Source organism: Plutella xylostella, chromosome 10, assembly GCF_932276165.1.
Source record: "Plutella xylostella chromosome 10, ilPluXylo3.1, whole genome shotgun sequence".
NCBI lineage: Eukaryota > Metazoa > Arthropoda > Insecta > Lepidoptera > Plutellidae > Plutella > Plutella xylostella.
Window position 1 is genome coordinate 6,140,966 of NC_063990.1, and position 16,166 is coordinate 6,157,131.

The 16,166-nt window shown below is 36.6% G+C and overlaps 1 protein-coding gene across 7 annotated transcripts in view; it reads right to left on the reverse strand.

Moving 5' to 3' along the window:
- The window catches only part of LOC105396064 (diacylglycerol lipase-beta), a 72,829-nt gene that overhangs the window by 21,843 nt on the left and 34,820 nt on the right, over positions 1-16,166 (reverse strand). For all 7 annotated transcript variants that reach the window (XM_038117579.2, XM_038117577.2, XM_038117578.2 and 4 more), the window contains one exon: positions 3,917-4,012. In XM_038117579.2, the coding sequence (XP_037973507.2) occupies positions 3,917-4,011 (95 nt within the window). In that variant the 5' untranslated portion in view covers position 4,012. The remainder of the gene's footprint in view (positions 1-3,916; positions 4,013-16,166) is intronic.

Genomic DNA, 16,166 nt, shown 5'->3' on the forward strand with positions numbered 1-16,166 from the left:
TCACAAGTAAAGGCACCGACAGATAATTAATAGCTCCATACTTTAATATCGCAATTACTTATTTTATTAAATTAGAAGCATCAAATAATTTCATAAATAATGCGGGAATTTAAATGTGGAACCAGCGCAGCCTCAAAAATAAGGTTTTTAAATAGATTTTAATCTGCGGTATTACTTACTAAAAGTTGGTATAACAAAGTATGATTAGGAACCTACAAAAAACTATTGTAACGTTAAAATTTTGACTGTATTTTTAAATCTATTAAAAAGTACATAGCTTCACAAAAACATTGACATTGAAAAAATGCAAACGACTGTAAATGACTAAACGGTAAGTAATTGGAAAATGTTTTGGTATTCACATTCTTTATTTAACTCAAAGGCTCCACAAATGTAAAAACGCTGCCACTCTGGTTTTATATTGGACAGGGGAAATTCTCATAAAGGTTTTATGGGGGACCGAAATAATCGAAAAAATATTTATTATAAAACTAACATTTTGAGTCAAGTTGTTAACTTTAGTTTAACGAGTTCCAAACAACATGGTTCCCGTTTCCAGCAGAAAGGAAGATAAGTATAGAATTTTCCACATTGAATTTCACTCCCTGAATTCGATTCAAACAATAAATCGTCGAAGTTCCTCCACAGCCTCCGTCGCCGTGACAGTGGTATCAATTTCCCTTTGCCTCACTCTCCGCTTACAAAAGGCCCTCGGTCTCATTGTTATGTATTATTTACTGTGAAACATTTTCCGCTTTCAGATTCTGCCATGAAATTTATTGAATGATTGGCCTTTTTCAGCGCGGTTTTCCGAATTATGGATACAAAAGATTACTTATTTGCCTGATTAAAAATGTAAAAAAATTGGTAATAAAGTTGAGATATATCCAGAACATGACTTTAACTATGATATTGTAAGCGTTTTATGTAATTAATGAGTAAGTAATAAAAAACTTGCATTTATTCAAAACTACGTAACTATGTTTTTACTTTATTTAATTTATATTTAACCCAGGTCACAAAATTGTGGTCTATCCTTGAACATAAACTGTGATGAAATCCTTGGGAGGGCTCCTTTACATTGTTGCGGAGTGGTATAATAAATTACATTATCGTCCTCACTACCACTGCGACTCATCAAGACGCGTAGCACCACAGAAACCAAGAACAGAGCCCGTATCACGGTCACGTGATTTTGGACTATGGAGAAGCATGTTTATGTATTTCTTAGAACAAAAAATCTCCAGAAAGACCCCCTGAGTCACTCCCTTTCGGCATACTAGGTATACCAGTTTTGCAACAACTTATTCTTATTTATTCTTATTCTTATACCTACGTACTTGAACTCAGATTCAGTTTTACCTACATGAAAGTGACAAACCGAATATGCCGTAAATTGGCCGTAATCGACCATTATGCCAAGTGTAATCCATTTCGATTATTAACCAGTTCAACGATAAGACGTACCTATACCGCTGCTGGCACATTGCCAAACGAAGTTTTTTTTAAATGCTTGTTTTATTTTAACGATAGAATATTGTAGTTTTTGTTGATAGCTTTAGCTTATTATTATTAATTTAATTACAGAATTCAAATAAAGTTCACCATCGAATAAGAGTGGGCCTAGTTTTCGCTAACAAATCATCAGCATTAGTGTCATCAGATTTTTTTTATCGGAAAATCTAATTAAGTAGGTACAATTTAAGTTTAGTTGCTTTTATACATGTTTCAACAACATTTTTAGTGAGTTTGGTGTTTGACCGGTTGCCAACTTCCGTAGATTTAGTCCTATATTTATAAAAGAAAAGTTACCGAACGTTTTAGCTTTTGAAGTGTTTTGTCACAATTTGTTAGTTGGTTAGTCTATGAGAGTCAGGTGATGGGGGGTCGCAGTGACTACAGCCGGGGACAGACTGCGGAGTGTAAGTAATCCACTTACCCGCCAGTGTGTGCTCACTTACCCTATTAGCCGCTACCACTAAAAATATACAACAATTAAAATGAACGTGGTAGCGCCTCTGAAAGAAATTTTAAATTTAACTCATATTTAACTATGTGAAATCGCAAAATTCTGTGCTCGAAATTGGACTTTTTAATTGGTTGAGAAAATCTAACTTCCCTGTCACAATAATTTTTGACTAAAACTAAATCTCTTCTAAACCAAGGCCTAAAGAGGTTTGAGGTAAAAGGCCATACTCCGTCTGTCGAGGTTGCTCTTTCAGGATACTACCAGCCATATGCCTAGGTATTAACGTTTGATAATCAGCATGTCTACATGGCATTTGCAGGTCTATATTTACCCGACAGCAGCAAGAGAGAGGATTATTAGTTTACCACTATTTCCAGCTACACGGCTTGTTAGGACCGGGCGGAATCACTGACAGAATGGATGATTCGGTTAGGCACGGTAGTTATCCGCATTCGGTATTTGCAGACCTGCTGGCTTCTGTTCTATTTGCAAACCAATGACATATGCCATAGATACAACAGCGCATTGGTTGCAATAAAATAAGTAGTAAGTAATTGCTTTTATCTCCGAGTTAGCTAGTACTTAGGTATATTTTTTTATTTGTACCAAAGCAAGTAGGATCGGTTCGAATGCCTGCCCAATAACATTCAAAATAGACAATATTCAGTAAGTAGTGAATAATTCACCTGTAAGTATTCATATCTATGTACAGGTACATTGCAAGCTGACCTGTCATTGTAGAACAGTGTCTAGATTAGAACCTTGACCTTAAACCTAACTACGTACCGTACATGAATCGATGAAATATACAAATGTATAGGTAGGTAGATAAAGTAAAGTACCTTCTTGGAATTTTGCTTAAAATTCTGAAAACAAGGCATTTATCTTTTTATATCTACGTATGTTTGTTCGATTCAAGATAGCCAAAAATCAGCATTATCAAAAGAAATAACATGACTATTATTCTGATAACATGACATCCATCACGCGCGCACGCTTCTCTTTATCTCCAACTATGAATAACTACAGATAGTGAGGTGTAGTAAAGCAATAAGCGATATAATTATGTCAGTAGCTGTTGTCACGCGGATATGGATGTCGCAAAAGTATCTATCCATGGGAAACTCAGCTGCGAACAAAGGCTGCTTATCTTTAAACATTATTATTATCTAAGCTATCGTAATCATGAGATAACAATTGAATACTTACATTGTTATTATATGTACGATAAGTGTGAACCATTTCTTTTTTAGATATATGATAAAATTATAGCAGTGGATTTTGGTCTGCAGCCTGTGTCAACCCTCAGCTGATGGGTGGTGGCCTGGTGGGTATAAGTCTAATTCACAATCACAATGCTGGATGCTTGATACTTTAGTAAGTAGCTATCTAAGATCTGCTAACTGCCCGTCAACCTATAGTGGACTACTTAATTACTTTATGCACTTAATTAAATAATATCTGACATGTGACATCCGACAGCAAAGAACATCTAAATATTCATACATAGGGTCATAAGGCTACAACTGAAGGCTTATTATGCCCGCGCCGTAGTCGTAGTGAGCCGCAGTAATGAACAAAACAACACATTTGTATGGAACCTTCATAGACTGTGCAAAAACGAAAGTTTTTTGCAACTCTAGTAGTACGCGGCTACGACAGACGATGGAATAACCCGAATAACTCACTGAATACTGAATACGAAACACTTTGACATTTGGACCTCATCATCATATCCCGCTTACGTCATAGCTTTGGTCTACGGTGGAAAATATTGCTGACTATTATATTGACCGAACATTAGCAATTGACAATCCAGCAGCGACGCTCGCTTGTCAAATCTGACGTAAATTGTATGAATATGACAGAAGATGTTTGATTTGCAAGCAACATTACTTATTAATTGCTAATATGATATGGTGGATGAGAGGCGGTAGCCGAACTTACCATACAAATCTGAAGAGGAGCTCGAAGATGCTGGGGAAGACCAGGTCGTCGGAGGCCGCCAGCCACTTGCGGCCCAGCAGCCGGAGCGCCGGCATCCTAAAACAAAACGTTTTTTTTTATTAAAATACTTGACAGATTTATAGTGTTTTACATAGCGTGCATGACTGTCACAAACGAAGAGTTCGTAACAATATCGCGATTCGGCGATGTTATTGGTGGAAAGTGTGTGTAAACGTTAAACGAGTTTATCGATGTCGATCATGGACCCGTGCCGCAGGTTCTGGTTTAGGGTTTATCACCGTAGTGAAAGGATAAGTCAACACGTATAACGTCAGTCTACCCAGGGTGTGCCCCACCGATTTACAGTTGCAGGGATATTCGATGTATTTTCCTACGAGGAAGTCTCTCCTACATGTTGCTCGGCCCACGCGGGTTGGTTCAGGCGACCTATTCGGGACAAGTTGGTGTTTCCGAACTGATAGGTGGTTTTTTGTAAGAATTTTATTGAGTTTTCAACGATGAATATCATTCATTGATAACCATCGTAGTCTCATCTATCTGATAGTCTAGTAACTTTCCTATACCAAAAATGAATTCAATATCGCTTTGTAAAAGCTATACGAATAAAGCGCTACTCGCTCCGCTAACTTAATTATATTTCAGTTGAATTCAAATGTAAATATACTTCATTAGATTGCTTCCGTTGAAACTTCAGTGTTTACTTAAAATTTATGCGTTGTAACATAAAACACATTTGGAACTTACTTATTTAACCCAACTCTTACTAAAATTACATTTTAGGGTAGGTGACCTTAGTAATTTTGTAATTTTAGTAAGAAAAAGTTTGGATGTTCTTTAAGTAACAACCTATTAGTAAGCATTTCCGTAAAAGACAATTAACAACATGTCAAAATTTCCCAAAATAATATTTTTATATTGAGACATCAATTTAGTGAGCGTCATGTTCGTGACAAAACAAGGAGTCATGAATTTTCATGAGCTCCGCCGGTCTTACGATCCTAATAAAGATAACAAGCTTACTCTGAAAAAATAACTTTACTTTATGTTGCACTCGTAATATTTGAGTCCAACAGGAAAAATATACTGACCGAATTTAAAATGTGGTACCTAAGAAGGTACTTGCAGTTACACCAGCAAGTATAATGTAAATATGTACATAGTACATAAACTAAATACAGCACAAAATGAATTATATTACTTATTACGAGTATCGCTGTCGCTGTTTTGACCAAATTCAAAGAAGGAACTGGAAAATTTTACACTAAATGTTGTGCATTGCGTCACATAATATATTAGTGACATAAAAAAATAAGTATGATTTGGTATTGTTGTGTATAAATAGAATGGAGGCAGGTTCAATAAGATACAGCTTATGACTGTGATGCAAGACGGTTCAAGTTCAAGGATAAATTATTTTAACCAAGTTGATTTCAACCGTACCTGGGTTATACCTAATTATAAATAACTACTTATTGTTATTACATAATTTTGACTTTGTCTGTAGATATAACCTAAAAACTTGTTTAGCATCTGTCTAGTGTTGGTGGTAGGAATGCGTGACCACATATACTGCGTGTATGCTAATAAACTCATCATTGTGGTCGTTCGCATTTAACGTCAGACAACTTTGCAACAGATGTAATGTAAGTAGGTACTTAAACAAAATAATTTTAAGTATGACAAAATATTGCAAAAAAATAAAATTGGTTAACCAAAACAAGAAAATACTAGTCCACGTGTTTATTATTACTTAGTTACTTCATCAAACCGCCACTAATACCGCGAACTACATAAAATTTCCACAAAACCACATTAATAACCACCACTTTGCAATAGTAAACTGTGAATCATTGATTTAACAGCCAATAATTCTCGATTTCAGGACGGTTTCACCAATACACTTATTGATGTAAAAGATAAACTTAGATCAAAGATAAACGATCATCCTTTTACATACATAACTGGTATCATTTTTAAATTAGCATATATTGATATAATTACCAATTTTACATATAAACACTTAACTATCTTAGAAATATAATAATATTATAAAAATACCTAAATAAGACTACTAGACTACTACTTAACCTATATTAAATCAAAGAGACCTCCCCAAAGAGATTCCCATATTATTAAGTTCCTATCCAAGCATTACCTACTACATTATAGAAATTATAAATGAACCTTATTATAGAACTGCCACGTAAATTCAATTTAAATAGAAGTTTTTATCAGTACTTGATGACTGATAAGAACCGAACCTAACCACGAAGAAGAATTATTGATCTGAATTAACTGAAACATTTTCAGAGTTTAACGTAAAACCCCGCTAATCTCGATCTAGCATGGTGTAAAGAGGCCCAATCTGTCAATGTTTCGCCTCCTTTGATCGCGCGTCAGCCGTGCTCGGCCAATTGGCTATTTTCCCGGCCAATGAACCCGTCCTGAAATATCTTGAGACTCGCTAATTCTGTCTCGTAAAGCACTTTATTGCCTTACTCTGTCTAGTTTACATGTTGTTACGAGACGAAGTTTAATTTAAGGTTTAAAACTTGAGTTGTGGGCAGGCGGGAAGTGTTTGCAAAGTTTTGCTGAAACTTTCAGCTAATTTCTGGCGAGACTAAGCAGGCAGTACTACCTACATCTAGTAGAAGCAGTCTTATAACCCTATTTTTTCTACAATAGAGATCGATACTTGAATATTCATGTAAGTATGTAATGTAATAAGTACCCTACAGGTTGAAATCGGCTCAGTAGTTTTTGTGAATGTGTTTGTTAGAAACATACAAATGTACATCCTCACAAATACATGCACACAAATACTTCATCTTAGTATGATATACCTACATATCTACATTTTCGTGTAATATTTATATACCCACGGTGAATAAAGTTTCGCTTTGGAAAGTTTTCCCTGTTTTCGCGCAAACAAGTCTTTGTCGGTGGCGTTTTATGTTCGAGCATGGATGAACATGCGGTATTTTAACAGATTACAGAGGGATGGGTTCCATTCCATTTACTGCCTTTACAGAAGATTTCGTACCCGTACACACACCTTTTCTACTGTAGATTTCGAGCTTAATTTTATTGATATCGCAATCGCATTTTTACCATGTTTGTCCCATTAGTATGGTGTAAGGGGTGTATCGAAATTATTTTTTTCAGGAACAGCCAATACTCGAGGCTACTAGGTCTAATTCTGTAAGAAAATCATCGTAGGCTCATGGTTGAATCTTAATTAAATGTAAATTTCTTAATTGATGACTCTATGATTTTTACGGAATCACCTACCAGTATGTAATTGTTATGCAACATGCAGTCAGCGTACATAATGGAATAAAGCTGCAGTGCCGAGACTGACGAGTGCAATGTCAGTGGCCACGGCAATTAGACCGCGACGAACGCAAAGATTGACATTCAGATAAATAACATCGCCATTGCGTACGTAAAGCTGGGTACAGACCGGCCCAACGAACGCCCAACGATGGATATTTATCATACATAATGCAGGGCAGATTGCAGCAACGAAGGTCAACGAAACCCGTTCGTTGGCGTTCGTTTGGCCGGTCTGTATGCAGCTTAAAAGGCACGCCATTACAACTAATGATCTCCAGGACTAAATACTGTAATTAAATGAAACGGGAAATCCCTCTAGAAAAAAACATTTTCCAAGCAAAAGCTACACGTACCAACCTCTTTATGCAGTCATGTAGGATTTCAAACCAGTTCATGAAAGGTTAAACGTGAGACGAAACGTATTTTCCAGGGAAATATTCGATAAGGCATTCGTGAGAGGCACCTACTGAAAGTGAATGGGTTCGTATGAAAAATGAGGCGTCGAGCTACCTCTCACCGCTACCACTTTTGCAAAACACTGTATTTATCTAATTATGATTTTGTGTCCATAGATTAATTAGTCAAATGTGTATTGATAAGATATACAATCGTATATCCAGACCCGAAATCTCATCGTTAATATACCTACTTTATAAGTTATTTTCACTATATTTACTGCTACCTATACATTTTCCCGGTATTTTTCTTTACTCAACAAAACAACACTTTCGCAATTTACTAGATATAATAAGTGTTTGATAAGAGAACGCTCAACCAAGCAAGAACTTTTCACCTAATTGGCAACGCTTCAGCGGTCCCAGCTCTGTTATTACTACTTCTCTGAAGATAAACATACACTGTAAAGGGTCCTTTTTCGCAGACCGAGTGGAAAACGATCCTCGCTTTAACGAGGTTACTCCGAGATACGCAGTTAGTTTAATAGAGCGAGCGACAGTAACATTATGATTGAATAAATTCAGATGTTTATATACGTGACGAGCGTGTTTTGTTTTGTTCTGTTGGTCAGCATGGTTTAATAGGTAGGTTAGATGTGACAGATTTATTAGTTTTATGCTTGAAATTAACGATTCAGCCCAATCCGGTTCAATCTGCTCGAAATGAGAGTTAGTTATAAAAATGCACATCCGAAAATTAGCAAGCTAAGTAGATCGTCTGAATAAAATATGGTGATCGCGAGTGGTGGGAAAGAGTGTTGTATTGCTTCTTAGGAGACGATATTGGCTGATGACGATAATGAGATAAGATACATTCATAATGAATTATAATAATATGTAATACCGAAACTTACGGAATAAAACTAAAATTTCGAACTACCTACGTCACGTTATTGGAATTTTAATAATATGTTAGACGAGTATAATAATATTTGTGACCATTTTTCAACCGTTATAATATGAAAGTGAGTTATCCAACGACAGTACGGCAGACTTCGACGTGTGAATTATTGAACGCGAATTAGCGATGCAGGAAGGTTACACTAGCTTGCACAAAAAACAAACGAACGGGTGCTATCTGCTATCATACAATAACATTGGTGCGTTTAACACAGCCAGGTAGAGTCATGGTTAGCGCAAGAGCGATCCGAAACTTCGTTTTTTGTAAGCTGGAGTAACCTTCCAGTGACGTCACTCGCCCACTGCAGATTAGCATGAGAGAATGGAGAAAACGGTGCCATTTGCGAGAATAAACCGAAATCATTTTCGCTTCAGGTCACGGCTAGTTTGTTTACTTGTTGACTTGCTCCACTGATGACGACTGACTATTAATTAAATTTAAATTATTTATTTATTTGTAGTACCGATTGAATTGATGCGCTGGAATTTGTTTCACAAAATTTCGCGGAAAATTTAAATAAAATCGGCAGGTTAAATACCAGTTAGTACTTACTGCTCTGCAAAGCTGACAATTCGTTTTTGGAATACCACTACCTACTAAGGCCTGAAAGGCGCCCAAGCGTTTAGTTTACATATTATAATTTATATAATATAGTTTGGTTAATGCAGAGTCGCATTATTTCGAGTCGTTTATTAAATTGTGTCCACCAACCCGCACTAGGCCCGCGTGGTGGACTAGGTCTAAAACCCTTCCTTCATTGGAAGGAGACCCGTGCCCCAGCAGTGGGGACTTGATGGTCGTGATTATTATATTGTGTATGTCTTGTGACATAATCTTGTGGCTGTTATTTGTTATAGAAAATATTTCGCAAATAATATAAAGCTGGGATAAGGTCAGGCTTCAATATTATCAGCTTATCAGCTACTTTCTACGCTCGATCGAGGATTTCCACTCTCAAATTAAATTAGGAATAAGGTAAACATAATTTACGGATAAGATTCTATCTTCACAAGGTGACAGTGCTATATATTGAATACAGAGATATGGTGACCAAAAACATACGATATAATAAATTTTGATACAGGTATAGGGTTAATAAAAAAGGTATACCCTCCATATTTTATAGTAAGCCGAAAACCACAACCCTAAGTCTCAGTCATTAATACTCACTAAGCAAAAGTTGTCAAGGGAGTAGGTATAATTTTTTTGCCAAATTTCCACGTAGTGGTACAAATGGTATTACTAAAATAAAACTTATTAAGTATTAGGTGTGTAAAACATTTTAAGCTCTTTAGTACTTATTTCCTTCAGCAAGATGTCGTAAACAAGAAAAGTTTCAAAGGAAATTAGTTGAGCTTGTACCAGAGACACCGACACGTCAAACTTTAATCAACTTTGTCCTGTTCCAACCCGAGTTTGAAGTTTCAGTTAATTTATGTTTTTCGTAAAGCGTGATAATGCAATTAATAACTTGAAAGGTGTTAAGTTATGAGCGAGTGTGAATGTGAATGATTTGATTAGTAATAATTTAATTTAATTCGTAATTTGTAAAAAAAACTCTTGATAACATGAATTACATACTGAAAAAACGAGTTACCTACTGAAATGGTAGAGTCCTATAAAGAGTAAAATTGGTAGTAAAACTAACTACCTACTAGGTACGAATTGTATAAGTATATCGTCGTACCTAAATTGATTCCAGCAACATAGTAAATACCTGTAATTATTATTCTGAGAATGCCCCACGTGTCTGCTATAGCTGGGAACATCTAAAGGTAAATTATTATACATGATATATAGGCAGAATTGGTAATTTATTAGTTTAATATCCTTAATTATAATAACATAATAGTCGATGGACAGCATGAATCAATATTTTTTTCACCACGTCAGTATTTTATAGTTCAAGGACAACACCTACCCAAGTATCCACCGTATTTATAATTTTTTTGACCTCATTTAGATGGTAACTCTTATAATGCGGCTTTAGACACTTAAACGTTGCACTTAAGCGCATTTTCAGAAATTGACGGTATCATTAAAATTATTATGCAGACCTATAGTACACGAAACGGATCAAAGCAAAGATTCATTATTTCCTTACGATGTTTACCATCAAAGAATCCAATTCTATAACGCCAAACATTACACCCATCTCGATTCCCGTCTGATCTCTGCAAATGCACGATGATGCGGGCAGGCGCGTGACGTCACCACGGGTCAGCGACCGGTTTCAATGCATCTATGAACCCGTTGAGGTGAATCTCACAGACTTGCAATCGATTTTGATATTAGAAATACACCGCGTAGAGTATCAATTTCTCTGACGTCAGTAGACGTATTGTTGCCAATTTATAACCTCTTGTCACGGCATTAGGCGATCGAGTTATTGGAGCCGGTGTCAGGTTGGCGTTAAATTGGACACTTGACACTGCGGAGCCGCTGCGGTAAATATTGTGGACTCAACTCATTCATAGTTATTAAATTTCAAGTCAACCCGGGAATAACCGTAGGCGTGTTTCTATGAAAATTTGGAGCGAAATGCAAAGCCGTTCAACTAAGTATACTTACACTAAATTAATAAGTAATAGTTTCTGTTTAGAGTCCCGATGCTGTAATGTAGGTCTCGGCTTTCATTCGTCTAGGCCGTGGGTTCGAATCCTGCCACATAGCAATAAATTCTATACAATTACACCATGACTCTTACGGTGAAGGAAATCATCGTCAGGAAACCTGTACATCTAGATGTGTACAGGTTTCCTGTGTATGTTAAGGACCATTATGTACATAATTTTAAGATCAGTGTAAAACTTACATAGTTGCAATAAACATATTACTTTTACTATTACTATTACCCTAAGTGCATCAAAAAAACGGCGATACGGCTCGCGACCTATCGCTTGACAAAATATGTACAGCGAAAAGCGGGTGGCTTGTTTGCCAGTCACCTCTAACTACCCCTTCAGGGATAACCTACGATCGTGAGCATAATATGTAACATGTACTTATGCAGTTTCTGTTTTCCGGTACATTTAAGTAAGATCCTAAAAGCTGACGTCAGCAGATGACATTCGATCCAGGTGGTGTTTGTTCAGCAATTAGCATAACCTGCGTCAGTGACCCCTGCGCCATGCCACGAAGCATTTGCATTACTATTAAATTGAACAAAATTATTGTTTTTGTTGTTCGATTACAGTTAAATGAAACTTACCTAATCTTTGCTCAGTCTTTTGCGAGTAGTTGTATGAGACTTTTTTTCGTCAATCACACACTCTTACTTTTTATCACCAATTCATACCGGCGCTATACCAGCTTGTACAAGATTATGCTGCCAGAATTAAGAAGACTTCCTTCCACCTGCCTATCCAATGTAACTCCTCATATAAATTTATATTATAAACAAATATATAGCTAAGTATATATTATATAATATAAAATGTATGTTCCTCAGCTCGTTCTTACGTGTGAGTTGGGATTCCTGCGGCAAGCGGCAAATCCCGGCACGCCCGAATGCGTGTAATATAAGAATTCCGAAGCCTTTTGTAATATACTGCTACTGCTACTCCTGTCATCCCGTGTTACCCAGCACTGTACAAGTAACTTACATTATATTAAAATGGTAAATTTGGAACATAATATTTACTTTAAATGTTTTATGAAACTTAAAAGTAACTATTTGGGGGCTAAAAGCGCATATGAAAAACCCAGACACTGTCATTAGTCAGTGTACCTATCGCGAACTTGTTTCCACAATGATTTTCGATATCAAAATGTATTGAATTTGACACTACAGTTGCTTCGTAAATGTTATATCTTTTTTGACTTCGAGATAGGGCCCCTCTACCCAAGCAACGAACGGTATAAGTAGAGCTATACAATATCAAACTAAATGCTAAAAGATATGTGTTGTTAGCTTTTGAGTTTGACATCAAGGTCCAAAAGTGTATACCTGCTTCAGAAGCTGACTGTACTACTACTGCGTTATCTCAAAATTGTTCAGTGAAATTGAAAAATAGAAAAACAAACGTTGAATAAGCCAATGGCGGCCAGTATGTAGAGTTGCACGTGTGTGCACGCCATTGTATACTCTCGGGGTATTGTGTTACGGGTGTATTGTCTGCTGTACATACTCTGCTTTCCCTGAAGAATACGATTAGGTACACGTACCTGCCACAGATTATACTATTATTCTTTCACGCGCCGCCGTGTGGGCTGCATTATGAGAAAAATAAGCAAGGTTTGTTTAATTGCGTAGGTGTTTTACCCACCCAGGGATAAGAGCTTTTAACCCACGTCAAAAAAAATATGGTGGAAGTATAGTTTAGTTAGTGTATTCTGTTTATTAGTACCTATGTTTTGTCTTGGGTTCGGATCAATTTAAAAATGATTTCAGCGGTGCCTTGATTGTTGAGATAAAAACAATAATTTACAACAACCTCGGTTAAACAATACTTACTACAAATTGTTCGTGATATTTAAGCAAATTCATCAAATTTCTGGTTAGCAAAGTTTATATTCAATTATGAATAAACCGCCGAGTGAAATTTAATTATTTAGTACCTGTACGAGGAGTAATTAAGTTTTTACTTAACCACCGAAAAACTTTGGGAAGTGAAAGTAAAGTACTCGTTTTAAATTAGATTTCATGACGGAACGGATTTGAGTCCGTCGGGCAGGTTCTCCTAAGTATCTTTTTCTTCAGCGTGTCGGTGAAAAATGCAAAAAAAAATATGTAAAGTAGGGTAAAAGTACTAGTAACTGGCAGTTTAAGCGACTAGCAACACAAAAAAATATATTAAAAATAAAGTATTGGCCTGATTTAAGCACTGGTAGGCTTGAATTACTGGCAATAAGATGACGAACAATTATAGGCATAAATGGTAAAGATATATGATTAATATTCGATTTTAATGAAGTTTATATCCACTACCCCCAAAAAACCTAGTAACTGGCAGTAAAAATTAGTAACTGCCACATGATGTTTCAGTAACTGGCACCTTTTAAAAAATCATGCAATTAGGTCAATAAGTACTCTAAAATCAATAATATATTTGATATTAGGTAGTGTACAATTACCTGTCTAGGTTCTGTACCGGTAAGACTAAAAATCACCTTCGAATGGTCGACTTCTACGACAAAATGACAGTACAAGTATGCGACGAATCGTGGGTCCATATGAATGCAACAAATCGAGAAACTCTTGGATTTGGAAACGGAAATGGAGAAAGCAAATGCTTGTGGACCTTGACGTATTCATTCAGCAGCTTGGGAGAAGTGATCTGGCTAAGTTGAAGACTGCTGACGGTAGTATAGTTGCCTCTAAGCTGAAATTTTTTGCGGAAATTGAAGGTTTTTACGGCTTTCAGCTTCACATGCTCTGGGTAAAGACAGAATTAGTACAGCTCTTCTGAAAGCTATTACTATCCTCGAACAGCTTCAGAAGCTCTTTAACCAATTTTGTTTATAAGTCATGTTTTCAAGCTGTTTTATAAGGTCATCACGAACCATGTTTCAATCAAGTTCTTCAAGGACTATAAGAAAGCCTTTGATTCCATTTAGACCTGGGCAGTTCTAGAATTCCCTCGTTGTAACATGCATAGCGGCCTTAATGCAGCAACAGTATATTATGTCTACCTTGGACAGTCTATTCGGGTAGGCAGAAGGAACTTCGAAAACGAAGCTGTAAGGTGCATAAAACAAAATATGTATCACTGATTGGACTGCATAAGGGAAGATTTGACAAATTTTCACATAAATGCCTGAAGGCAAAGGTCTTCAGTCAATGCGTCTTACTGGTGATGACGTATGGATCATAGACGTGGACACTGACGGTTGGACTGGTCCACCGATTCAAAATCGATCAGCGGGCATTGAAAAGATTGGTGGTTCTTTGAAGGACCATATCAGAAATAAGGTAATCCATAAGAGAACCTGAGTAACCGATATAGCTCTTAAATTCTGTATGCTCAAGTGGCATTAGGCAGGCCATAGCTGCCGAAGAACCGATGACCAGTGGGGCAAACGCGCTCTAGAGTGGAGACCACGAACAGGCAAGGGTAGCGGCGGATACCTTCGGGCCAGCTGGACCAACGACCTTATAAAGCTGACCGGTAGTGACTGGATGAGGAAGGTCGAGAACAGAGTGCAGTGTCACTGCTGGTGAGAGGTCCAGCAGTGGACAATTACAGACTACTGTAGATTGCCTTGATTTTAGTCATTTTTCTGAAAAGAAACATGAAAGAAATGTTTACCGCACCAGTAAGTGCCAGTTATTGGTGTGTAAAAAAATGTATGCAGATTAGTAACTGGCAGCCCCGTGCCAGTTATTGAAATAAAGCTGCCTAGACACTGGGGGTTTTTACAGTGCACTTTAAATCTTATTTTCTGTCGATAGAAGGTATAAAGTAGCTTAAAATCACAAAACCCAAAATATTAGTAACTGGCAGGGGGGTGCCAGTTACTAAGTGAAGATATAAATTACATTTCAGTAACTAGCACCCTCAAATATAACTCAAAAGCAACTAAAATCACAGTGAAACGGGCTATTATGATATTGTTTAGACCTTCCCCTACTTCCTTGTTATTGTCACACTATCAAAAACTTATTTATTTTCGCGAAAACAGGCCATACAAATTTTGGCGTCTCCTTAAGAAAAATTTAACGCACGTGCATTTTTTTGGCGATCTTCGCCGCTTTGTCTGAGATAATTTCCAGCGCCGGAAAATACCCACCTAGCGGCGTAAAATTAAACTATAATATCAATGAATAATTGGAGATTGCTGTAAACCAGTGTTTTTCAACCTTTTTCATGACGCGACCCCCCTGGAATAAAAAAATATTTCGCGACCCCCTTGACCCTTTCGGTTTTATATCATGTAGGTATGTATGTGTATGTTACACTGTTACAGTATTCACAATATTAATTCCATACGACGTATTTATGGTCTCCATGATTAGGATTCGAAGTAGTACGCATATTTATCGGATTTAAAAACACATTATTTTACAATTACACACATCGGATACTTGTGGCCATGTACAATTGTACATAAGTACGTACGACTAATGCCATTGCGACCCGGAATTTCTTTTTTGAAATTAGCTTTTTCTTTCCGAATTTTTTGAGCATTTAAATATCTTGAATAAAAGTTTTCAAGTATGAAATGAAAATAAAAAGACAAAATACCTGGCTTTACAAAAAAAATATACTTGTGGTCGTCGTCTTTCGTCCAGGCAGGAAGGCCTCCCACACAGCGTTTGCCTATTCGTGGTCTATACTCGAGAACTCGTTTACCCAATGGTTATCGGTTCTTCGGCAGGTATGACCAGCACATTTTTTTTAATTATTTATTTATCCCAATTACATGTTTTTACTTAATTCTATCTAGCCACTATCGGAAACCACTAGGTTTATCTGTAGCAGCGAGTGTTACTGGCAGAAAGTTACTAATTACTTAACTAATTTAAACGAAACAGAGTTACATTACCTACTTAAGTATCTAACAATTAACTTATATTTTACAGTTCCTAGATGTC